This window comes from Ursus arctos, unplaced genomic scaffold (assembly GCF_023065955.2).
Source record: "Ursus arctos isolate Adak ecotype North America unplaced genomic scaffold, UrsArc2.0 scaffold_37, whole genome shotgun sequence".
Taxonomy (NCBI): domain Eukaryota; kingdom Metazoa; phylum Chordata; class Mammalia; order Carnivora; family Ursidae; genus Ursus; species Ursus arctos.
Window position 1 is genome coordinate 12,117,576 of NW_026623053.1, and position 26,800 is coordinate 12,144,375.

Below are 26,800 nucleotides of genomic sequence, written 5' to 3' on the forward strand. Positions count from 1 at the left end.
TCATGAAATTTTCTCATATTTAAGTAGACTTTTTTCCTTTTATAAAAAGTTGAAATAATTAGGATTATTATAATAGAATATTGGGTCACATGAAAATATTTATGGTATGCTGTTAAAATGTTATAGAACAGTATTTGCAATATGATATCAATCTTGTTTTTGAAAGTCTATATGTTATATATACAAATATCCAAGGATTAGAAGAATATACAAAAAAAAAATCCTGATAGTGATCCTTAAAGTGGTAGGGTTCTCTTGGGAGCATACTGTTTTCTGGATTCTCTACAGTGAACATATTCTCAGAAGGGAAATATTTTTAAAAATATATCTAAGTGCCATCTTTTTGCCCAGCCTTCAAGAATTCTGTAGTTTAGTTAATTAGATTCTGAACATTTAGAAAGACTGAAAATAAATGACTATATGCAATTAAATATAAAAGCGTGTGTCGTAGAATGTAACTCTTAAAAGGAGAAATCATTGGGTAGTAAAATTAGAATAGTGTTAATGAAGAAAGTGGTTTTGAACTGAGTCTGAGAAGGAAATGCACAGTATCTGTTGGAGAAGAAAGCAGTTTATCCCCCTCAAAGGAGAGCGTGAGCAAAGATGTGTCTGGGGATGAGGGAGTATGGAATGTGGGGAACAATAAAGAGACTTAATCAGTATGTGATTGTTCTTTTAAGGCAGCAAGTCTGTTTTATGTTAAGGATCAGATATAATAAAAGGAAAAAAATCTTGAACTTTGGGAAATGAATGCATTTGTGTTTTTTTAAGAATCTCAGTGTTTCAGTACTAATTATACTGTACTTGGGTATCATTTTACATGATTACAAATCATATAATCAGTATTTATATACTTGTTCCAGTGCTGATTGTACTGAAACATTGTATTGAAAACTGATTACTATTTTCAGAAAATGTCTGCATAGTAAAAGTTACAGTCTAAATAGAGTTTTTAATTCTGTGCTGCTGAATGTTAGCTATGATAATCAACTTCTAATATAACTTTCTTATTTCATAGGGCTTTTGCCAAGATGGCCTCAGCTCCTGCCAGCTATGGTAACACTACCACTAAACCAATGGGGTAAGTGTTTTTAATACTTCTGATTGAATAAGTCTGGTACTCCAGGCCATAATTTGACTCAAATGCCTTAAAAACACACTGACACTTTGTTTTTTGGGGGGCTTGGGTTTTTTGGTTTTTTTTTTTTTTTTTTAAGGATTTATCTATTTTAGAGAGGAAGAGAGCACGAGTTGGGGGAAGGGCAGTGGGAGAGAATGTTCAAGCAGACTCCCCCGTGAACGGGGAGCCTGACTCAGGTCTTGATCTCATGAGATCATAACCTGAGCTGAAACCAAGAGTCAGACGCTTAACCGACTGAGCCACCTAGGCACCCAGAAACACACTGACACTTTGAATTCAGAATGTTTTCATTGTGCTATGAATGTCAACATGCTTTTGCCTTCCTTAAGTTTAAATTCTCATTTTAAAATGAAAGTTAATATATTTTACATGGTATGAGCTGTTGGCTTCTTCTGCTTCCTTTTTCTTAAAACATGACATTTTTCATTTTCAGAAGTTATATGAAGGTTAAAGCTATTCTTATATCAGTGTTGCTAAGTAATATAGATTTGGAGCTAGGCACTCAAGACAACTTCAAGATACACCTAGGCTTACTGTTAAATGACAAGGAGGAAGTCCCCAGAACTGGGTCTGACTTCTGATTCCAGAGACTCCTATAGTGTGTGTGATTTTCAGAGTAGCTGAACAAGGTAATTCTAACTACTCTTTTTTATACCATACTTATTTCAAATTCCTTAATTTTTAGAATTTAGGAAAAGAAACAAGTAGTGCAGGAGAAAACAGTTTTATTCTAGCCTCACCCTGAGCTGCTGGTTTTAATGAAACAATTTTCAAAAAGGAAAAACACTCAGCCTAAGGCAGGACCTTGTAAGTGCTTGACAAAATGAATCCAGCTAGCCTCACCTTCATACAGTGCTATGCAGGTTACCACTCAGAGTTGCCTGTTACCAGGGAATTGGCTCTGAACTCTTTACTTCAACAAAGATTACTTTCTCTTGTTTCTATTAAAGAAAGGATTTTCCATCTTGTCCAGCTCTTCATTTCAGAGAGAAGTAAGGACAAGATAGGGAAAAGGAAATTTATTTGGAAAATTACTCTCATGTTTTTAATAGACTTTCCAGTTTCATGTCTTAAGATCTTAACTGAATATTTAAAGCCTATTAGATTTCTTATGGATTTTGTACTTGAGAATTTTAATAAAATGTGTGATAGGAAAATTTTGATTTGAAGGATATCCCTAGCCTTCTGATATCATAATACAGGAATACCATTCTATCCCACAAAGCATGCTTTGATCCAAAGTGAGAGACTAAGCTACAAATGTAAACCCAATGTGGCAGGTCATTTGTTAGTGTTAAAAATTCAGACAATAAACATTTCTTCAGAATTGAGGTAAAACTCACTAGGTACGTTGTGCTTCACATTTTTATATGATAGATGTATTGTGGGGAGATCGTATAAACACAGGACTAATCTAGCTGCTGTGATGTAGAGAAAATAGTAACTTTTGACCTACTCGTAATACTTACACTCACATATTTTCAGCTTGTGTGTTTTGAATTCCTAAAACAAGTAATCTTATTTACTGTCTTTAATTTTATTATTTTAGCCTTAAGGCAATCAGGAAAGCAGGGAATTCTCTTCAAATTATAATTTGCCTAAAAACTATAGGCATACCCCAGAGATACTGTGGTGAAGTTCAGTTCCAGACCACTGCAATAAAACGAGTATCGCAATAAAGCAACTCAAAATTAAGTTTTTGGTTTCTCATGCGTGTAAGTTATGTGTGCACAGTACTGTAGTCAATTAAAGGTATAATAGCATATTGTCAAAAAAATGTACATACTTTTTTTTTTTTTTTAAGAGTTTATTTATTTGCCAGAGAGAGACAGCCAGCGAGAGAGGGAACACAAGCAGGGGGAGTGGGAGAGGAAGAAGCAGGCTCCTAGCAGAGGAGCCTGATGTGGGGCTCGATCCCAGAACACTGGGATCATGCCCTGAGCCGAAGGCAGACGCTTAACGACTGTGCCACCCAGGCACCCCATAAATGTACATACTTAATTAAAAATAACTTATTGCTAAATAATGTTAACCATCATCTGAGGTTTCATCAAGTCATAATCTTTTTAGTGGTAGAGGGTTTTGCCTCGATGTTGATGGCTGCTGACTGATCAGGGTGGTGGTTCCTGAAGGTTGGGGTGGCTGTTGCAATTTCTTACAATGAGATTACAGTAAGATTTGTTGCATCAATGGAATTGTCCTTCACAATTTCTTTATAGCAATGCATAGGGCTTGATAACATTTTACCTGTAGTAGAACTTCTTTCAAAATTGGGGTCAGTCCTTTAAACCCTGCCACTGCTTTATCAGCAAAATTTATGGAATATTCTGAATCCTTTGTTGTCATTTCAGCAGTCTTCATAGCATCTTCATCAGGAGTAGAGTCAGTCTCAAGAAACTACTTTTTTTGCTCATCTGTAAGCAACAACTCCTTATTCATTAAAGTTGTATCATGAGATTACAGCAACTCAGTCACATCTTGAGGCTCCACTTCTAATTCTAGTTGTCTGTTTATACCACATCTGCAGTTACTTCCTTCACTGAAGTCCTGAACCCCTCTAAATCACCTTTTGTTCATGTTGATACTTTGACTTCTTCCCATGAATCACGAATATTCTTAGTGGCATCTAAAATGGTAAAACCTTGAAGGCTTTTCAATTTAGTTTGCTCAGACCCATCAGAGGAATCACTATATGTGGCAGCTATAGCCTTACGAAATAAGTTTCTTAAATAAGAAAACTTGAAAGTCAGAATTACTCTGTGATCCACGAGCTGCAGAATGGATAGTTTGTTAGCAGGCTTGAAGACAACATTAATCTCATTGTACATCTCCATCACACCTCTTGAGTGACCAGGTGTATTGTCAATGAGCAGTAATATTTGGAAAGGAATATTTTTTTCTGAGCAGTAGGTTTCAGCAGTGAGCTTAAATACTCAGTAAATCATGCAAACAAATGTGCTGTCATCCAGACTTTGTTATTCCATTTCTAGAGCACAGAGTAGATTTAGCATAATTCTTAAGGGATAAATCTTGGGGATTTCCAGAATGATAAATCAGCATTGGCTTCAATTTAAAATCATCAGCTGTAGTAGCCCTTAATAAGAGAGTCAGCCTGTCCGTGAAGTTTTGAAGCCAAGCCTTGAATTCTCCTAGCTGTGAGAGTACTGGATGGCATCTTCTACCAGTAGGAGTCCTATTTTGTATGTATTGGAAAACTGTCATTTAGTGTAACCCCCTTCATTCATTACCTTAGCTAAATCTGGATAACTTGCTACAGCTGCGACATCCACACTTGCTGTTTCACCTTGCACTTACCTTATAGAGATGACTTCCTTCCTTGAACCTTGTGAACCAACCTCTGCTAGCTTCATATTTTTCTTCTGCAGCTTCCTCATTTCTCTCAGCCTTCATAGAATTGAAGAGAGTGAGGGCCTTGCTCTGGATTAGGCTTTGGCTGAAGGGAATTTTATGGCTGGTTTGATCTTCTATTCAGACTACAGACCTTTTCCATATCATTAATAAGTCTGTTTTGCTTTCTTATTCATGTGTTCACTGGAATAGCGTTTTTAATTTCCTTCAAGAACTTTTCCTTCATGTTCACAACTTGGCTAACTGGCATAAGAGGCCTAGCTTTCCGCCTGTCTCAGCTTTCAACATGCCTTCTTCCTCAATAAATTATTTCTAGCTTTTGATTCAAAGTGAGAGACATGTGCTCTTTTTCATGGGGCCCAGAGGTGGTAGGCTTCTTTAGGATGAAGCTGAACATCTCTTTCCCAGCTACTGGCTGCCAGAAACTCATTCAAGCGGACGATAAACACAAACCTCACCTCTTTTATGAGAAGCATGTGGCCACGGAAGTTGCTGCTGATGCTCTGGGTGAAGAAGGATCATGTGGTCTGAATCAGTGGGGGCAGTGACAAACAAGGCTTCTCCATAAAGCAAGGTGTCTTGACCCATGGCCATGTCTGCCTGCTGCTGAGTAAGGAGCATTCTGGGGGACCAGAGAGAGACCAAGGAAGACTGAAGAAAGAAAGCACAAATCTGCTTGAGGTTGCATTGTGGATGCCAATCTCACTGTTCTCACCTTGGTCATTGTGAAAAGGGGGGGGAAGGGATAATCCTGGACTCAGTGATACTACTGGGCATCATTGCTTGAGGCCCAAACGCGCTAGCAGAATCTGCAAACTTTTCAGTCTCTCTAAAGATGATGTCAACCAGTATGTTGTAAGAAAGCCCCTAAACAAGGAAGGTGAGAAACCAGGAACCAAAGCATCGAAGATTCAACATCTTGTTACTCCATGTGTCCTCCGACACAGATGTCAGCATGTTGCTCTGAGGAAACAGTGTATTAAGAAAAATAAGAAAGAAGCTGCAGAATATGCTAAACTTTTGGCCAGGAGAATGAGGGAAGCCAAAGAAAAACACCAAGATCCGATTGCCGAGAGACAGAGGCTGTCCTCTCTGAGAGCTTTGACCTCTGAGTCCAGTCAAAAAGGAGATTGTCTAAGAGTAACAAATAAGATCAGACATCAAAAAAATAAAGTGAGAGACATGTGACTCTTCCTTTCAGCTGAACACTTAGAGGCCATTACAGGGCTATTAATTGGTCTGATTTTAATATTGTCGTGTGTCAGGGAATAGGAAGGCCCAAGGAGAGGGAGAGAGACAAGGGAACAGGCAGTTGATAGAGCATTCAGAGCACACCCAGCATTTATCAGTTCAGTTTGCTGTCTTACATGGGGGAGGATTGTGGCATCCTGAAACAGTTACAGTAGTAACATGAAAGATCACTGATCACAGATGACCATAGCCAATACAGTAGTAATGAAAAAGTTTGAAATATTCTGAGAGTAACCAAAATGTGACACACGGGCATGAAGTGAGCAAATGCTGATGGGAAAATGGTGCCAGTAGACTTCCTTAACACAAGGCTTCCATAAACCTTCAGTTTAAAAAAAAACCACTATGCAAAGTGCACTGTAGTGAAGCATGATAAAACAAGGTATGCCTATATAGCTAAGACTAAGCAATTAAAAGGTTTATTTGAAGACAGCTTTTATTTTTACATTTGATGAACAATTATTGACTAGTCAGAATTTTATCACTTTCATTGTTAGATAAAATTACGGCAGTGATATCTATGGAAGCAAAAATTCTCAGGTCACTTCTGTTGAGTGAGAATAAAAGTGGTAGGTGCAGTGAGCATCAGCAGGTCGTGTATAATCAGGCAAATATTTTATCTGTAACAAATTGGAAAGATATTTGTACTTAGTGTGATCTTCTTTTGCTCCTAGTCTCCTATCACGAGTCATGAATACAGGATCACAGTTTGTTATGGAAGGAGTGAAGAATCTTGTATTGAAACAGCAAGTGAGTATACTTATTAGAAAACATTCTGGTAACTTTTTTTTTCAGACTTTATTTATTTGAGAGAAGGAGAGAGAGAGAACGAGCAGTGGGGAGGGGCAGAGGGAGAGAGAGAGAAGCAGACTCCCTGCTGAGCAGGGAGCCCAATGCAGGGCTTGATCCCAGAACCTCGGGATCACAACCTGAGCCGAAGGCAGATGTGTAACCTACTGAGCCACCCAGGTGCCCCTAGATGATACATCTTTTAACTCTACTGATTTCCACTGCTTGCGATTTATTTGTTTATTCATTTTTAAAAGCGAGATTATTTTAGCAAACAAGCCAGAGTAAAATAAGACTTATGAATTATGCAAGTTTGTGCTATATTATTCATCACATTTTGTACAGTTATCCGCACACGAATTCCAAATCTGTGAACATCATTCAGGTGGTTTTATGTGATAGCCAATACTTGTGATGCATGAAACTTACCTTGCCTGATAAAGAAAGTATACGAAGCTCTTACAAGCAGACAATAAATATTGTTTTTATTTCATTTATAGTTTAAAACATTCAGATAAGAAATACAAAATGATATTTAGAGATTTTAAGAGGCATAAAGTACTCAAAACTTTACAAGTGTGAAAGTGACAGAATTCATCTCTAGCAGTCTCTTCTCTGGTCATCTCTTTCCTCTTTGTTCCCAAATTGCCCCAGACCTCCCATCATTATACTGCTCAATATTAGAATATTAGGACACTGTAACTTTTAAAATGGATTTCTATTAGTTTAAACATTTCTAGAACAAGAGACTCTTTTTTAATTATTATACTGTCAGGGCTCCCTGTTCAGCGGGGAGTCTGCTTCTCCCTCTCCTACTGTCCCTCCCCCCTGCTCATGCTTTTTCTCTCTCAAATAAATAAAATCTTTTTTAAAAAAAAGAGGTGTATCATCCAATTGTAGTGTATGGCCCTTAAGATTATGATTTGAACAAGAAAACTAGAAAATGTTTGCAACAGGGAAGTTTTAACGTTGATTAGATATTACTGTATTAAGAAATTATATTAATCTTTTTAGGTATGCTAGTAGTGTTATAGTTTTTTCTGAGTTCTTATATCTTGAAGATATGTACTGAAATACTGATGACTAAAATGATTTTATATTGAGGACTTGTTTTAAACAACCTAGGAAAGTAGGAAGTGGGTGAAATAAGGTTTGCCATGAGTTGATCATTGTTGAAGCTGAGTGATGGAGAACTTAGTTTTATTGGGTTCATGTAATCTTTCTTGATTTTATTGCCATTAATATGCTATAATTTTGGGGGAAAAAACACTATATATTTTATCATTTCTTCATCTGTAAGATACTGATGTGAATATTGGATTCACCCATAGATCCTTTTCTGATTTATAATTTCAAAATTTTGGAAATAGATGCTCTTATTCCCCCTCCCTTTCCCTTTCTTTACTTCACTGACAACTTTCTGTCCCTTACATCATTCCCAATGTGTTTCTGGTATCCACGCATTTCATCTTATTCTTTACTTGGCTAATAGTCTTCAAGGTAAGCGTGCTCTTCAAGGAAGTCCACATACTAGTTTTCACTGTCCAGTGTGTTGATAATCAGGATAGCAGCAACTCTTGCCCCAGCCTCAATGCTGACTTCAGCATCACATTATCATCCCAAGCCCAGGGCTGCAACAGGGGAGTTAGAAATAGTCACCATAGACCAGATGGCAATATAGGGCAACAAGTGGCTAATTCTAGGAGAACTAAAGGAAAAAAAAAAAACTTTTTAACTGTTTTGGGTATAAAGTTATATTACTTTTCTTAGATTGTTTTTTAATTTCTGTGCATATTTTATTTCAGTTTTGCTTTTGTTTAAACTTTTCCAGTGACTAATATCACAAAATATTATTGTGGTCATAAAAACAGTAAGGGTTTTTAGAAATAGATTTTTTTTCCTCCAAATAAAATTGCTAGTTCATATATCTGAAATTTGAGGATTTTAGAAACAGTGATCCTTAATTTATGATATTCATGTGTGTGAGACCTTTTTGTCTCAAATCTATGTCTATAATAAGGCTTTTGACTACTAAAGATTTATTTGCTAACCTACATGATAATGTTTTACCTTTTTTTCTAAAACAGTTCCCAAAAACATTAAAAACTATGCTTGGGAATTTTTTTAAACAATAAATTTTTAACAAAAAAATTTTTAAAATTTAAACAAATTTTTTAAACAATTTTTATTTGATTAAATTTTATTTATACCTCTTTTATTGAGCTACAGAAATTTTTTGTTTGAACAAATTGTATGGTTTTGTTCTGATGTTTTCTCTTTGTTAGTGTTTAGCTGCCACAGTTCAGTTTTTTTTCAAAAGTTGACCAGTCTTGCATATAAATTATTAATATAAATTGATTTTGGGGGTACCTAGATGGCTCAGTCGGTTAAGTGTCCAATTGTTGATTTCAGCTAAGGTCGTGATCTCAGGGTTGTGCGAATGGGCCCTGCATCAGGCTCTGTGCTGGCCATGGAGCCTTCTTAAGATTCTCTCTCTCCCTCTTTCTCTGCCCTTCCCTGCCCCCACCCCCAACTCTCTCTCTCTCAAAAACAAACAAAAAAACCAGTGATTTTTTAAAATGATTAACTCGGTAGCTTAGTGGGTTAAGTGTCTGACTCTTGATTTGGCTCAGGTCATGATCTCAGGGTTGTGAGGTCGAGCCCCTTATCAGGCTCAGGCTCCGTGCTGGGTGTGGAGCCTGCTTGGAATTCTCTCTCTTCTCTCTCTTCTCTCTCCTCTCCATCTACCCCTCCCTCCCTACCTCCCACCCCCACACTTACTCTCAAAAAAATTAATTTAATGATGAACTCAATTCTTCATTTAGGCAAAGAACAAAAGCTAGGTAGAGCATTAGCTGGTGACAAGGATCTCAGAAGTTGTTTTCTGAAGTAATCTTTCTCGTGCCTTTAACAACATTATGGAAAGGAAATTATGTATTTCCTTTATCATTCTCAACACTTGAAGCTTTCCTTAATCTCTGGTAGTATGTGAATATCCTATGGTGCAGCAATGGTAGATGATGCTTTGGGTGTTATGTGGTTGTAAAGACCAGAGAAAAACATAAAGAATTGTCTCTGGGCTCATGAACTTTTGAATTATTATGCTAGAAAGGAATTTTTCTTATATTATTTAATGACCTGTTCACTAGCAGGCTTGTCTCTAGGTATTGCAAAGCTATAAAATACAAAGCAAAATTTAGTTGTACCTTTTAGAAAAATCTCCTTTTTATACTACATGAGGATTTATCATGAGCTGTTGATACAAGTATTCAAATTTCCAGTTGTTTTCACAAATATAAAAGTAGTATGACTCTTAACAGCTTTATCATTACATAACATCTTTTCTGAATTTTTCTCCGTGGCACAGATGTGGTAGTGCAATTCAGGGAGCTCAGTGGAGAGCTGTAGGTAAATAGAGAAATTGGTATAAAATTAATTTTAGTAAAATCTTATAATTTTAATGTGTTCTTGCTCCGGGTGTTTTTAAAAATCATTCCCTCCTTTTATTTTGCAAAGTACTTCATCGTTTTTTAATGTTACTTGGAAGAAATCTATAACTGCAGTTTGTTCTTTGGGATAAAGCCTTTTTATAGATGTAAATCTGCCCCCAGTCATTCTTCAGAGAAAGTCATGGTTTAGACTTATTCCTACCTGTACAAACTCAATTTTATTTGAAACAAAACTTAAAAGGTAAAATTTTGAGCTATGTTATTTTTTTTTTAATTCCAAATAATAGAATTCAGGAAATACATTCAGTTAGATCGAACCTTTGGTGCTTTTGTTTATATTAAAAGGTTTCTGGCCAACACAAATATCAGGGAGTGATGAAATAGCTTTAATTTTACTTGGCTAAGATTATCTTAAAAGGCTTTTACTTGCTAATCTCAAGGAAGAAAAAGAAAAAAGAGGGGCGCCTGGGTGGCACAGTGGTTAAGCGTCTGCCTTCGGCTCAGGGCGTGATCCCGGCGTTATGGAATCGAGCCCCACATCAGGCTCTTCCGCTATGAGCCTCCTTCTTCCTCTCCCACTCCCCCTGCTTGTGTTCCCTCTCTCGCTGGCTGTCTCTATCTCTGTCGAAGAAAATAAAATCTTTAAAAAAAAAAGAAAAGAAAAAGAAAAAAGAAATTCATATTTTCTGTCTGGGCAAAGCAGCATTTTCTGTAGTGGTAGTCCATTTTAGTAATAATAAAATGTTTTATGACCTAAAGAAAGCAAAACTCTTGTAAAATAGTAATGTGTTATTTACATTTAAATAATCAGATTTAATGTTGCCTTTGTTGTAGGAAGTCTCTAAGATAGAAAATATTTTTTACAGAACATCCTATACAGTTCATAAGGGAAATAGCAGCTCAAAGTAAGCAGAATACTATCCCAGTACGGATGAAGAGTCACTTAGTAAACTGTACTTCATGTTTTATGTTCAAAATAATGATAAAAAATAGACTGAAATGTAACAATACTATTTCTTATCCCAAGGCATGTAAGCATGTCAAGAGGCAGTCTTCTGCCAACACAGGTGTTACACATTTCATGTTCAAAGTGGAATTTCTTCTGCAAGAAAACAATGCAGTATGTCATTGAAAATTTAGAATTTCTCCCAGGCAAAACAAAAATGGTCAATAAAATTTGTATGTATCCATTTCCCCATTTTTCAAAGAACACAAGTATCCTTTTGGCTTAGAAGAATATACATTAGAAATGAAAGACTCCTGAGTTTCTTTAATCTCATACATTTTCAAACTTTAAGTTACTCTGTTTCTAAAGAAACTCTTACTACCTGCAGAAAGGAAATAGGGGAAATGGGATTCTTATTTGATCAAAAGTTTGCAACTGTGGTCGTATTAAAAAGCAAACATCCAACAAAGTAAAAAACCCAAACGTGTTTGTATTAAAACCTGGTTACACTTTCACAGCAAAAGGACCTTTTGATTTAGAATTACATTTTTTTCTCTGGAAACTTGAGTCGTGCCAGGGGTATTTACATCTATGACACCATTCACAGAATACTTAATTTTAGATGTGGTTCATGGAAAAGTAAGCATGCTTACCTGTGGAATGATTCAGTTGTTTTGTTAATAGAGAACAACTTTGGTTATTCTTCTAATGTTTAACAAAATATTTATCTTTTCCACAGAATCTACCTGTTACTCGTATTCTAGACAATCTCATGGAGATGAAGTCAAATCCTGTAAGTAGCATATAACATTGTACTTACAAGTCCATGAACATATCAAACTCAGTACATTCATGAAAAGCAGTACAATCTGAGTTCATTGTGGGCTTAATCACAGCAGACTACATGAGGGAAAGGAAGGAATCCGTGTTCTCAAAAAGCCTTTTTAGCCATTATCACAGATAATGAGAATTGGTTTTCTCAGCTGCTATAACTATTTCAGCCAGCTCTCATCCAAATTAAATGTAGATTATATTCTATATATAGTTAAATGTAAAATATATCCTAAGTAGCAAGCTTCTGTAAATGACAAAGAACTAGTGAGCATCAGCTGGTGTAGTATAGAGTACCAGACCAATTTAACTTTATGAAAATTAGGAGAGGAGTACACAGTGATATTTTTAAGTGCATGTGTTCAGATGTTATGAAAGTCTTGGGCTGAAAAGTAAATTGAGAGAGAAATTGTTGGATGAATAGACAAATGGGTAAATATTGTTAGCATATACTGGTTTTCCAAGCTCTCTGCTTACAATTCGAGAGAAGAATGTGAAAATCATCACAGTCCATTTCATAAAACAGCTCATCCTGTTATTGTGGCGACTAGAAAGTGGTTATCACAAGGGTCTAGAATCAAGAAAGGCAACATTAGAACCCTAGTTCGGGTTGATCTGGATCTCTATAAATTTTGGCAGCAAGGCTTAAGATCCCATGCTAAGAAAGATGGAACAGAATCTTCAGGTAAATGTGTCACTTTTTGTGTCACTTTTTGTAATTGCTAAAACATGATAATACTACTAAAGGAAATTAACAAAACATTTAAAAAGTCTGATCATATGAAAATAAAGAATATAATAAAACATCTCCAAAGGAGTCAGTTACATTTATGAAAGGCATGAGAGAATGGTCTATAATGATAAGCCAAAAAGGATTAGATTCTTTGGTCCAGCAACTGTACAGAGAAAATGGTATACAATGTAGTGTAACAGTAGACTGTTAGAACATCCTAGAATATAGGAAGAAGTAGCTCTTCTTGAAAAGGCTGAAAGCCTGAGAGAAGAATACATTCGTGACTAATTATCTTAGAGAATACTACTTCATAATCTCTAAATTTGTGAGAGATGTTATCCCAAACACTAATAAAGATTAAAAATATGAATAAATGCAGAATTTTAGACAGATGCCAAATACCCAAGGGGTTAAGGAAGTTTAGGATATTTTGTTACTATCTCTAATTTTGAAGTTGAGATAATGAATAATGACAGTAATAAAGATGATAGCTGTTATTACATACTTTTTATGTGGAACTGTGGAACCATTCAAAACATTTTTCACATTTCATTTAGTTTTTATTAGAACCTTCTACGAAAAATACCATCTTATTATTTTCATTTTATGGATGAGGAAACTATGGCACAATAAAGTTAATTAACTTGCCCAGGGACACAAAGTAATAAATGGCAGAGCTGGGCAGGCCACATTTTTCACCAATGTGCTATATTGATGACGGCAAGAAACATGCTTTTCCTGGAGTCACAGTGCTTTAGAGTTTAAGGAAACATTAGAAGTAATTTGAACATTGGGAAGAAGAAACCAAGAGATGTTAAATGACTTCTCCCACGTCACACTATTTTTAGTAGCGGAATTGGAACCAAAAACCTACTATTCCTGTATTTCTGATTACTACTCATTCCAACATACACATGCCTTCCACAATATTTGTTATAGACACATGAATGGCTAAATTACAGTTATTTTGATGTTTCTTCAGGTTATGTAAGTTTATTTATTAGTTAACTAGTGACTTTATCTGTATAACTGAAGACACGTTACTACAGACAGATATTTTTTAACTAATTAGAATTAGTAAATTTTTTCTGCTTTGAAAGCATTTTTTTTTTTTATCCATCTGCTAGATGAGGCAGCTACCTGCACTTTTTCTTATCCTTTTCCTGTTCCCAGATAGACAACTTGATTTGGAGGCATTAAAGAGAGATTAGCAAATTACCAAAGAGCATAGCAAAGTGGACTAAATTAGACCTGGTGGGTAATCTTGAATGCCTTTTATCTCAAAGTCTTGAAAATGCTATATCCTAATTCTAGATGCATTCTTATCACTTACTAAGTGTTCTCCTTTGCTTTTCTTGACTGGATAAATTGAAAGAAGGGAATTTAAAAGATATCAGATAGGTTTCATTTTGTAAATCTGGTTGGTAATGGTTTCCTGGAGCAAAGTGTTGAAGGATTATCATGCTACTTTTGAATGCACTGAGAGTTTTGTAATTGGTTAAGCACAGTCCACCACTGAGTATGGGACTAGGTGGTGGCAACCAGTGCGTAGTTTGTCATTAGTCAGGTTTGCAAAGGGCCATCCACGCTCCAGCAAAGAACATACTCCTTTGGCTGACTGTGCTGCGGAAGGAGGGGGAGGCAGAGGTTAGGGAGTGATCACACTGCAAGCAGTAAAACAGGACTTTCCAGCTCCTTTAATATCAAGAAGCTAGTTTGCAGTTGATAGAGTCCACAACCTCTTATCCACAACTTCTGAAATCTACGAAGTTCTGAAAACTGAAGGATTTTGTATAACCCAACTCCCATAACTGGGAGTGTTATATACAGTTTATGCATGATATTACCTATCTAAAAATTTTTTTAAATTCAGAATTCCAGAATACATCTAACTCTAAATGTTTCAAGTAATAGAGATTATGAACCTATATTAGGTTATTCTGTATATTCAGTAAAATCATGGACATACAATAAAATTCTAAAAATAAAAATAATTGGTTTATAAAATAGGTATATTTTCAAGACAGTATAGCAGTATAGTATAGCATAGTATAGTGGTTAAGAGTTCGGGCATTGAAACTAGACTACTTGGGTTCAAATCCTGGACTTCCCATACTTACTAGTTATGTGACCTTAGGAAAGTGACAGAACTTCTCTGTACCCCAGTTTGCCCATCTGAAAAAACAGAGGTAACTAACTATCTCACAGATGTTATGGGGATTTAAGTGAGTAATTTCATCTAAAGTATTTAGAATAGTGTTGCTCTGTTAGTAGTGGTGGTGGTGACAGATTTATTTCATCAATCCACCAGATTAATAGCTTAATTAGATAAAATACTCAAAACCAAATGGTAACTTTCTAAAGAGAATTCAAGTTCTGGTTTTTTTTTTTTAATAGGAAACTGATGACTATAGATATTTTGATCCCAAAATGCTACGGGGCAATGACAGGTAAGCAGCTCTTGACTTGTGTAATTTGTTTGTAGGTCTTCCCACCCTGCTAAGAATGGAAATAATTTTTTGTTATAAATCAGTAATTGCTTATTAAAAATTCAAACTATATAGAAAACTGGTAAGTATAATCTTACTACCGAGAGATAATCAGTGCTAATTTTACTTGACATTTTGGTTCTTTTCAAGTATATACACTCACACAAAAAAAATGTGTTAGGTTTATTTTTTTGTTTTTGTTTTTTATGACGAGATGGCAGTCTTACAGACTGTATGGGGGAGGGAAATTTGGATGTGTTTTTAAATGAATATTCTTATTGAACCAAAGCAAAGATGGGAACTTTATGTTGGATACCAGTTGTTTTTATTTAACTGGTCCATAAAAGCCAAGCCTCTGTAGCTTGTTGTAAATACTTCTTTATGGCAGTGAAACATTCTACAGATACTCTATTTTATAACAGACGTGGTGTGGTAAGGCGCTTGTTTGCTTCATTATCGATATCATTTTTCAAGACTTACTTCGTGGTAGTATGAAAAGTAGCCTACAAGACATAGAGAAAGAATAGGCAGAAGTAGGAGGGAAAAAAACCTTCTTAGAATGATCTTTCTCATCTAAACTTGAGGGAAGCTAGTTCCTTGCTGACATCTTACGTTTGGGATCTTTAGAACTTTGTCTCTGCTTTATCCTAAGCTTTTACATCTTTGTCAATAGAACAGATAATCTGGTCACTAGATAGTTGATTATTTGTTTTAGATTATTAGACTGTGACTTAAAAGGTTATTTTCTTAATTTACCAGAAATACTGCTAAAGTTGCAAAAGAAGCTGCTAAGGGCAGCTGCGGCTGGCAAAGGAGAATTTGACAAAGAATTAATTCTAGAAGGGAGAGAATGAGGAATGACAACTAATGAGTATAGGGCTTCTTTTGTGGGTGGTAAAAAAGTGATCTGAAGTTAGACAGTGGTGACAGTTGTAAAACTCTGTAAATACACTAAAACCCACTGATTTGTACCTGTTAAAACGTTGGATTTATAACTCTTTTCCTGTCTTGATTGTCTCCGGCTTACATTTTATCCTTGTATTTGCATATGGCTAACAAGTAGACACATTTTGCTTCTTAGAAACTTCTCCTTTGCCTTCTCCTGAGCTGTTTGATCGCAATTAATCTCGATTATTAATTACTAGTAATATTGTGCTATGTAAATTTCTCCTCCTTCTATGTGTACTCTTAGAGGAACTTAAAGTACTGTTTCTATGGAGAATTCATTCCACAGGCCATAGAAATGAGGAAAAGATGGTAAAGTTGTGGAATTGGCCTTTCAGTAATTAAGGATGGTATAATAGCACTCTCCTCTTTGTTGGGATTTTGAAAAATTGCTTGTGAGGGAACCTAAGTTCTCTTTGTATTGCCTGTTTTAGCACCGAAACAAATATGTCTGACTCACAAAAGCTTTGCAAAATATCTTTATTAAAAGAGCTCTTGGACACCAAATAAGTATTTATAAAATATAAGTATATAAATATGTGGCTAATACATGTAGTAATATATAATGAATGGTATCTAGAAATACAAAGAACTAATAAGCTACAGCAAAATGCAAATTTCTCCTCCCATCCCATTTCTTCCTGTTACTTCCCATACGTGTGTTTAGTTTTTTCACAAATGTAGATACTGACAAACTGTAAAATTATGTTGAGTAAAATTTTTTATAATTTACCACTAAAATATATATTTTAGCAACTTACCTTATAACCAGATTTTATTCCTTCTGAGAGCTGCTGCTCAGTGTTTCCTACTCCCTTTCAGTTTTCTCTTAGATTTTAAAGTTAACAGATTGCCCTACTCCCTTTTAGATACTGACACATGTACCTCATGTCCCTCTGCATCCTAATTCACTGTTTGGGTACACAAAACTAAAGGACCCAGCCTCAGAGAACGTGAAAGAGGAAGAATTGTAAATACATATCTAATTGTGTATGCACATGTGTGTTTCCCATACCTCTTTTATCCATAGTGAAAGCCATGTGTGAAATTTTCACTACCATTTTTCCTTTGTTGCAGCTCAGTTCCAAGGAACAAAAATCCATTCCAGGAGGTAAGTTCTATATAAAAATTCTGTCTTGAAAATGGAAAGATGATGACTAAGCAGGCTTGAAGAACTGTCTTCATCTTAAAGATGGCTTTATTACAATTACTCTATGGTAATTTTGATAAAACTAATTCTGTGTAACCATATTAGTAACCATATTTTCCTCATTTATAAAACTACTTAGAATAGTTTGAACTAAAAATAACTGATACAGTTGATGGACACTTGGGCTGTTTCCATAGTTTGGCTGTGGTAGGCAGTGCTGCTATAAACATTGGGATGCATGTATCCCTTTGCATTAGTATTTTTGTCTCCTTTGAGTAAATACCTCTAGTAGTACAACTGCTGGATTGTAAGGTAGTTCTTTTTACTTTTTGAGGCGCCTCCATACTGTTTTCCAGTGTGGCTGCACCAGTTTGCATTCCCACAAACAGTGTAAGAGGGTTCCCCTTTCTCCACATCATCCCCAACACCTTTGTTGTTTTTAGCCATTCTGACAGGTGTGAGGTGGTATCTCATGGTGGTTTGATTTGTATTTCCCTGATGATGAGTGATGTTGATTGAACATCTTTTCATGTAAGTGTCCATCGACTAATGAATGGGTACAGAAGTGTATAATGGAATATTACTCAGCCATAAAAAGAACAAAATCTTGCCATTTGCAACAACGTGGATGGAGCTAGAGTATATTATGCTAAGTGAAGTAAGTCAGAGAAAGACAAATACCATGTGATTTCACTCACATGTGGAATTTAACAAACAAAACAAATGAGTATAAGGAAAAATAGCAAGACAAACCAAGAAACAAACTCTTAACTACAGAGAACAAGCTGATGGTTACCAGACGGGACGTCGTGGGGGGACTGGAATTAAGAAGTGCACTTGCTGCAAAGAGCACTGGGTATTGGATGGAAATGTTGAATTACTACATTGTACACCTGAAACTAATATTACACTGTATAGTAACTAACTGGAACTTAAATGAATTTTTTTAAAAAGGACAGAAAATTAGGTAATTCACGAAAAAGAAGTCTAAGACTGTGGTAAAAGTTTTATATGTGTGGAACTTGTTTCTAAAATTGGCTTCCAAACTTTCGTGAAGATGTCATGACTGTGTTTTCATTTGAAATACAAGAAGCTTCGCAATAAAAATAAATATAGTAAAGAATGTTTTGGAAATTATGTTAATGCCAAGTTTTGTTTTTCCTACCTACAGTAAATACCCTCAAATTTTAAAAAGCATTTTGGAGGAAGCCCTTTAGATTTATTTGCTATTACTTAACTGAAGAATGAGGTTTATTTTCCTCTATACACGTTTTAGAAACAAATTTCTTTTAATTGAAGTAGCATTAGGTGCTTAGGATGTGACCTTTTGCTAGCTTTTATTTTTTTTATGTAAGTTGAGGAATATGCTTCAAACTAAAAACCATGTTGCTTAACTTAAAATACTCTTTCAACTTACCTATTTTTTTCTATCTACATTTTTTAGGCAATTGTTTTTGTGGTGGGAGGAGGCAACTACATTGAATACCAAAATCTTGTTGACTATATAAAGGTACATGTTGGCCTTTTTATTCTTTAACCATTTGATGTTTCTCCACTGTTCTGTGTCTTCAGCGTACTAGCCTTCTCCGGTGGCTCTTCTGATTCTTACTCCCTTTTGTAGAGGTAGTATTAAAGTCCTCATATAGGGGAGATGCCCATGTGCTCATTGTTTTCCTATTCCGGTCACATTTCTAGCCTAGAATTGTAGTCTGGAAAATAATATATCTTATTGATGTAACGTACTTGGAAGCTATCTATCTAAATTTGACTTTAAATGTTCAGAGACCATGGGGTGCCCAGGTGGCTCAGTCGGTTAACCATCAGACTCTTGATTTCAGCTCAGGTCATGATCTCAGGGTCGTGAGATTGAGCCCTGCTTCGGGCTAAATGCTCAGCATACAGTGTGCTTGAGGTTCTCTCTCTCAATTAATTTTAAAAGCTCATAGATTTAGAGAACAGATTGGTGGTTGCCAGAGGTAGATGGGAGAAATGGGTGAGAGGGGTCAAAGGTAAAAAAATAAATAAGAATCAAATGTACTCAGGCTAAGACTCAACTTTCAAAAATATAAGAAAATTGTTTGTGATTGATACAGAGAACATACTGGCTCTGCCACAGTAGTGGTTTATCTAGTAGTCTCCCCAAAGTGAATGTGCTTCACAAAGGCTTTCACGTCTCTGAAGAGAAGATGTACCTGCCTTACACATGAGATATACTGGAAAAACCTGCATGGACACTGACCTTTTGAACATACTAGTAGAACCAGCTGTGAAAACCAGTAGTCAGTCCTTCATCATATAAATAACCATCTTTTTTAAAGATCTTATTTATTGAGTGAGAGAGAACATGCACAAGCAGGGACAAGGGGCAGAGGGAGAAGCAGGCTCCCCGCTGAGCAGGGAGCCCGATGCAGGACTTGATCTCAGGACTCCAGGATCATGACCTGAGCCGAAGGCAGATGCTTAACTGACTGAGCCACCCAGCCGCCCCTAAATAACCATCTTCTTAATTTGTCTAATTTTGAGAGCATTTACATGTGGAGGTATATTTACTAAAGCAAAAGTATAATTTAGAAATTTCTAATTATCTGATTCTCCAATAACATTATCAGACATTTTGAAGTTATAATGTACATTTCCAAAAGAAATCACAATTCAGATTCTTCAGGGTATTTGGGAATTCAGTCATTTGTATAGGTGCTCTGAACAAATATATAAAGCACACAACAGGCTTTGAATAGGTGTTCCAGTAGCCCTTTTGTTTATCTGTAGTTGCAGAAATAATATGCACTCATATCCAAAAGCAATTTGGGAGTAAAAGTGTGCTGACCCCAAAAGGGAAAAAAAAAGTTGGTAATAAGTAACCAGATATATTGGTAACTGAACTTAAAGCCACCACAATTTGTGCTCTTGATGGAAGGTGATTGGCTGAAGAATGAACTAGATTTATTACTTGCTACCTTGAATCCAGGTATTGGTACATTTCATAAAGTTCAGGGGTTTTTTTGTTTTTGTTTTTGTTTAAGATTTTATTTATTTATTCGACTGAGATAGAGACAGCCAGCGAGAGAGGAAACACAAGCAGGGGAAATGGGAGAGGAAGAAGCAGGCTCATAGCGGAGGAGCTTGATGTGGGGCTCGATCCCATAACGCCGGGATCACGCCCTGAGCTGAAGGCAGACGCTTAACTGCTGTGCCACCCAGGCGCCTCCATAAAGTTCAGCTTTTAACGGAAGGAGGAGGTATCAAGTTTGTGCATAATTAAGTTTGCACTGGTATACTGCAATGTTTAAACCCATAGTACAGGATTAATCTCAGCTAGTTTATTTCAACCCTGTGCTTATTTATCTCTGGGAACCTTGGGAGCCATGGTGCTGACATCAGGCTAATATGAATGTAATGTACTAATGAGTGATTAATACAACCCTGTGCTAGGGCCCAAGATAGACTGGAGACAACTTGCACTAGCTTGTCAGCACTGTTTAATAGAAAATGTGAATATTGATGATTTGCACCTAATTTGTCATGTTTTCTTGCTTCTGCTATTGAGCCTGGTCATGCAACCTGATTTTGGTTACATGATCTGAGAGATATAAAATACCCCTCCCCTTGGACAAGACTGGGGCTCCCCTGCGACCAGGGTATCTCTGTCTTCACTGTAACTTGATGGTTCACAATTGAAAATAAAATGTGCCCTGTGCTACTGAGATGGGATCTTGGGAGCTGTGCCTAGAATATTTGGACCCTTCTAATGTTTCCCTCTGCTTTCTTTATCCTCCTTTATCCTGCTGTGATCTCTACCTTTATTAATGTCTTGTATAAGTGTATCCTGTGGAGCCTCAAGAATCCCACTTACGGTACCAACCCTGCATAGGTGTTGCACATAACATCTCATTTTGAAAAAAATGAGAGATCTATTTTATTTTTTCTCAGAGATGGCCGGCTAGGGCATTTATTCAGCTAATCATGTTTAATACAGCTGATACATCACAGAAAAATGTCCTTCTCTTGTATTACAAGAGAAAGAAATGAATTTTCCTTTAAGCACACAATACATATAATAAAGTCAGCATTAAGGACTTACCAAATTCTGCAGAAGTTTTGACCGCTGTAATTGGCGTGCAGCATTCTGCCAAAATTAGGAATGAAATTCACAAGACATTACAAAATGGAGTATATTAATATATAAATACTGCACAAATGAGGCTGCAGTGACGACTCATGCTACTTGTACCATATCCTACTGTCAGCATAACCAAACTCTAGGAATGTTGTCTTCAAGTAGTACAGATCCTACATTGGAAGAATGGTGGCCTAGGGTTTCATAGACAGTTGTTCCTGTGAAATGTGACGGTCATCAGATTCCTTCTATTTTCAGTGTAAGTGGCACCAACAGGGTACACTAATACATTTTTTAAAAATATGCCCATTTCACCACTTTTTTCCATGCGATTTTTAGGGTCGACATGTGTACACTAAAATTCACCAACTGCCCTCCCCCCCCAAGAAAACCTTTAAGAATAAAAAGTCTTATTAGACTTGATCACTCTTGGAATATTGAAAATATTACTTGTTACTTATATGAGTTCTCTCTCATTTTTACAGGGGAAACAAGGCAAACACATTTTATATGGCTGCAGTGAACTTTTTAATGCTACGCAGTTCATAAAACAGGTAAAGTGTACCTTGTTAGTTTCTCTTAACATACCATAACTTGCTGTTGATGTTTCTCAAAAGAGAGCAAGAGAATTATCATACACGTTTGAACCAGCTGAAGCCAAAAGCCATAGAGCTATAAAAATATAAGGTTTTGCCGTGAACAACTATACAGCAAACTCTGATAAATAACAGTATTTCTATAAGCTTAACAACGGGATGCTCAGTAGTCTAACCAGTAATGTTCATTCACCTTTGCCTTGGCTGCCATAAAAATCACAACAGTATCCTGGACCCATTTTAGCATCTATTCCTAGTGTCATTTTCCAGCACAACTTTCTTATCCCCATTATGTGGTTCTTGTATTTTTAACCTTAATGTGGTCGCCCACTGATAGAATACAGAAAAGTTCAGGAAGATACAGTGAACCATGTACACTCCCTGTTAACATTTTACTGTACTTGCTTTATAAGATACCTACTCATTCATCCATTCTTCATTCTATTCCTTGCTTCAACTTCATTAATTTCAAAGTACTGTGTAGATCCACCGTTCTACTGTTTGCTTTCTATTAGTTGGAAATAGTTTGGCCATCCTCTATTCCTCCTTTCCTACCTTCCTTTGTATTATTTGAACACCTTTTTTTTGGGGGGGGTGTATCTCTCTGCATTATTAATTTTAACAGTTGCTCTAGAGATCACAATATATACATCTTTGACTGTTTATGAGCTAGAGTTACTATTGTGCCGCTTGCATTAAATATAGAAACCTTGCAAACATGACCCATTCCCTCAGCATTTATTCTGTGATCGTCATATATTTTACAGCTGTCTACATATCATTAACCTCACAAGACAGTGGACAGTGTTATCATTTGTACTTCAGCCATCTGTATCATAAAGAAATCCTTTGCATTTACACAGATAGGATTTCCAGTGTTCTTCATCCCTACCACCTCTAGTAGATTTTAATTTCCATCTGTTGACTGCAAAACTTCTTTTAGCACTTATTATAGCTCTGGTATGCTAACAGTGAATTCTGTTAATTTTCTTTTATATGAGAAAGCATTTCACCTTTATTCTTAAATATTTTTGCTGGAAATAGAATTCTGGATTGACAGGTTTTCAAAACTTTAAAGATGTTATTCCACGATGTTACACCGTCCATTATTTCTGATAGGAAGGCAGCAGTACTCAAATTGAAATAATTGTACATGTAATGTGTTATTTTTCTCTGGCTGCTTTCATGATTTCCTCATTATCTTTGGTTTTCAGCAGTTCGGGTGTATTTATGTGTGACTTCTTATTTATCTTATTTGGCAATCACAGAACTTCTTGAATCTATCAGTTTTTACCTTTACCAAATTTAGAGCATTTTCAGCTCTTTCTTCAGATGTTTTTGTGCCCAATTTTCTCCTCTCCTTTTGGGACTCCATGCACCCACCTATATGTTCAACATTTTATATTATGCCACACATCTCTGAGCATTGTTTGGGGGGTATTTTAAGATTTTTTTAAAGTTTATTTGAGTAGTCTCTGCACCCATTGTGGGGCTTGAACTCAGGACCCCAAGATAAAGAGTCGCATGCTCTTCCAACTCAGCCAACCCGGTACCCCCGATTTTGTTCTTTAGAGTGTCTAATTTAAGTTGTACTATCTTCAGATTCACTTTCTTTTGTTATCTCCTTTCTGCTATTTGAATAATGTTGTATTTATCAGTTCTTGAATATTCATTTTGGGTTTTTTTTTTTTTAAATAGAGTTTGTATTTCTCTGCTGGGATTTTCTCTCTTCATTGTGAACATATTCTCCATTATTTCACTGAGGATAGTTGTCATAGTTGCTTTTAAACCCTTGTCTTAATTACAACACATGGATCATCTGTCTGTCTCCACTGTCTTTCCCTCTAGAGAATGGGTCCGATTTTCCTGTCCCTTCATATAATTTTAGATTGTATCCTTAACATTGTGAATGGTTTGGTTTTTTTTGGTTTTTTTTTTTTGGAAATTGAATTCGGTTTCTGTGGAGTGTTAGTTTGGGCCTTTAGCAGGCAATTAACTGGGTTAGACCAAAATGTCAAACTGTTTCTTGAGCAGCAGCTCACATCTTGCTTCTTAGTCTCTCTCTCATTCCTGTATGGTTCAGGGTTTCACCATAGATTTAGGAAAAGCTTATACACAGAATTTAGGGCTCCCTCATTCTGTCCCTCTCATTTCCAGGATTTCCTCTCACGTTCAGTGGCTTTACTTGCTCCCGAACTTGGGTTCATTAGGCTAAGAGCCACAGAACCAGGGAACTCAGCCCGTGCTAGTCTCTCCTTTCAAGTGTCTGTTCCCTTCTTGAACCCACCAGCTTTCAAGTTGTTCTCCATTGCCTTCCAGTAGTTGAGTTTTGTATTTTGTTTAAGGTTTATAATTGCTTTCCCTGGGAGAATTAGGCCAGTAGTTTACCCAGCCTTCCAGAATTAAAAACCTTTTTTTTTTCTTTTTAATGATATGTTAGAAATATCAAATTAATTAAAATATGTGGAAAAGTAAACTGTCAGCAATAAAGCTGTACATGAGATTTTTCTTTACAGAGTTAGTTAATATTGACTTTATTCTCAGATTTTGTTTTCTATTAGTTGAATTTCTATCTATATTGATTTTTTTTAACTAGGACAGCCTTTATTACTATTGAGTTTTAAAAGATATACAAATTTTAAACATTTGAATTAGTGGTAAACATTGAAAAGTTATTATTATTCAGTGAATGAAATGAGAAACCTAGATTTTACCATGATTAAAGCATACATTCTTTCTTAAGGTGTTCACAAATATGTTTGAATACATAAATTTCTTTTGTGATTAAAATAAAGTTGTTCTTTTGTTTTAGCTGTCACAACTTGGACAAAAATAACACAGAAGAACCTTAATATGAGTATCTACTTGGATAATGTAAAAAGAAAAGTCAAAAGAGCCAGATGTTTTCTTCTTCATATTAGTGTCCTAACAGTGAAATTTAGAGTTAATTTTTAAGGAAATTCTATACTTAATATAATGTGTACTAATTAAAAGAATAAAGTATTTCAGAAATAAATTTTTAAAATTGTACATTCTCTCTCCTGTTATGTTTGACAAATGAGAAAGAAAATTCTTAGGAAGGAAAGAAAACACTGCCTAAATATAATGTTAAGATATTAATATAACTGATTTGTTATGATTGAAGCCAGTGAAAATTTAAGAAATATGCAAATGATGCTTGACTGGTTCATGAATCTCCTGCTTGTATGCATTTTGGGGTTTTTTTTTTTTTTTTTAATTGTATGCATTTTAATTGTAAAATTACCTTCCCATGTTTTTCTGGTCCTGCGTGGTGCCTCTAGACTTTAAGTGGGTACTGGGTACTTCAATGTCTCTTCTTCCTCTGGTACAGCTGTGTACATTTTATCATAGAACCCCTTCTTTATATAATGGCAACAACATCACCTAGATTGGACCAATACATTTATCCCATGAAGTTCCAAAAAATACATAAAATTAAGTGTTAAATTTGGTTCAAACCTTCCTGGTATACAGCACCAAGAAGGAACGTTGATCATCTTGAAACTCAAGGCAGCTTTAAGATAAAAGCAAGCCAGTCACTCCAGAGAAAAAATTCTTATTAAAAAGGCCAGGGACCTTTTCTTCCTAATAAGCCTCATCAAAAGAAATCTGTAATGTTATACATACATACCATCCTGATAATAGACAAAACAGGAAGATTCACAAGAAGACCATTTCTTTCTGTACTCCCAACCCTCATGAGTCAGTGCCATCCTACAAAGCTCAGGTCAAGAAAAAGAGGTCTATTTGGTTAGGGGCCTACTAATCTGACTTGGTCTTGAGATAGAATTTAATGTTTTGGCTGCTAAAACACATTACCGTAGACCAATCGCTTATATGTATTTCAAACAGCTTGGAAGGCTAAGTAATCCGCAGATCCCAGTGTCTGGTGAAGACCATCTTTCTGGTATGCAGGCAACATCTTCTCGTATCTTTACGTAGTAGAGTCCTAATCCCTTGATGCCCTTATACACTAATCCTATCACAGGGCTCCACCCCTATGATCTCATCTAAACACAATTACCTCTCAAAGGCCCCACCTGCAAATACCATTATATTGGGAGTAAGGGCTCCAACAAAAGAATTTGTAGGGAACCCAAACTTTCAGTAGGTAGCACTACATCATCGGCCAAAGTGATCAAAGTGGTTTCATGCTCAGGGCTTAAGGAGACAATGTTATAGAGACAGGAATGTTAATCCAGGTGATAAGCTATAGAGAAGAGAAAGCAACGTCCTAGTTTCCTCAGTAACAGAGAGGTTAGACTTTAATGTATGTCCAGAAATTTTTTTTTTAGGTTAAAACTACATGAAAGACACAGGAGGGGGTTTCTTTTCATGTTGTGTTTGCAGCCAAAAATAAGTTAAACTAGTCTCATCAATGAATGCACATTTTTTTTCAGGTTTGCTTCAGGTTCACATAAAAGAAGGTTATTGCCAAGGTTCTATGATAGAAACCTTTCTGTGGGACCTATTAAAAAACAAACAACAACAAAAAAAAAAAACGGGAAACTTTGGCCTTTCTCTCACTGTCCACAACCCAGCCCCATCTGTCCTGGTGTGGGTTCCCCAGCAGGCCATCCACAGTAAGGCGAGGGTCACTGTTGCTGCTCTCTTGGTCTGGGCAGCTCAACGAGTCTACCCAGCAGGCCCCCAGCTTGGCTGATTCAGAAACCAGTTTTATCTGCCCCCAAGGTGATTCTCAGAGGAATTGATTCCTGCCATGGTAAAAGGCACATGAGCGGTAGAGGTCAACAGGAAAGGGAAATGCTGTGCCAGGTGATTTATAAAAGTTACATCAATCCTCACAACAGCACTCACAGATGGTACAGCACCAATTTTATAGATGGAAACGAAGCGCAGAAAGTTAAGGACCCTGCTCAAAGTCATAGCCGGTACGTGGTGGCGCCAAAGATGGAATGCACATCTGTCTGCTCCAAATCCATTCTCTGCACTGCTCGAAATTGCCTAGGAAG

The 26,800-nt window shown here is 36.2% G+C and overlaps 1 protein-coding gene and 1 pseudogene across 4 annotated transcripts in view; both read left to right on the top strand.

Annotated features, from left to right (window-relative positions):
• SCFD1 (sec1 family domain containing 1) overlaps positions 1-24,836 on the top strand; it is a 98,053-nt gene extending 73,217 nt beyond the window's left edge. For 3 of the 4 annotated variants that reach the window (XM_057306477.1, XM_057306478.1, XM_057306479.1), the window contains 7 exons: positions 1,019-1,081; positions 6,436-6,511; positions 11,685-11,738; positions 14,907-14,959; positions 17,021-17,054; positions 18,538-18,603; positions 21,696-24,836. In XM_057306477.1, coding sequence (XP_057162460.1) covers positions 1,019-1,081; positions 6,436-6,511; positions 11,685-11,738; positions 14,907-14,959; positions 17,021-17,054; positions 18,538-18,603; positions 21,696-21,803 — 454 coding nt within the window. In that variant the 3' untranslated portion in view covers positions 21,804-24,836. The remainder of the gene's footprint in view (positions 1-1,018; positions 1,082-6,435; positions 6,512-11,684; positions 11,739-14,906; positions 14,960-17,020; positions 17,055-18,537; positions 18,604-21,695) is intronic. The other variant, XM_026513539.4, reaches the window with a different exon arrangement.
• LOC113266092 (40S ribosomal protein S6-like) lies at positions 1,084-6,428 on the top strand (annotated as a pseudogene).
• Positions 24,837-26,800: the final 1,964 nt, after the last annotated feature.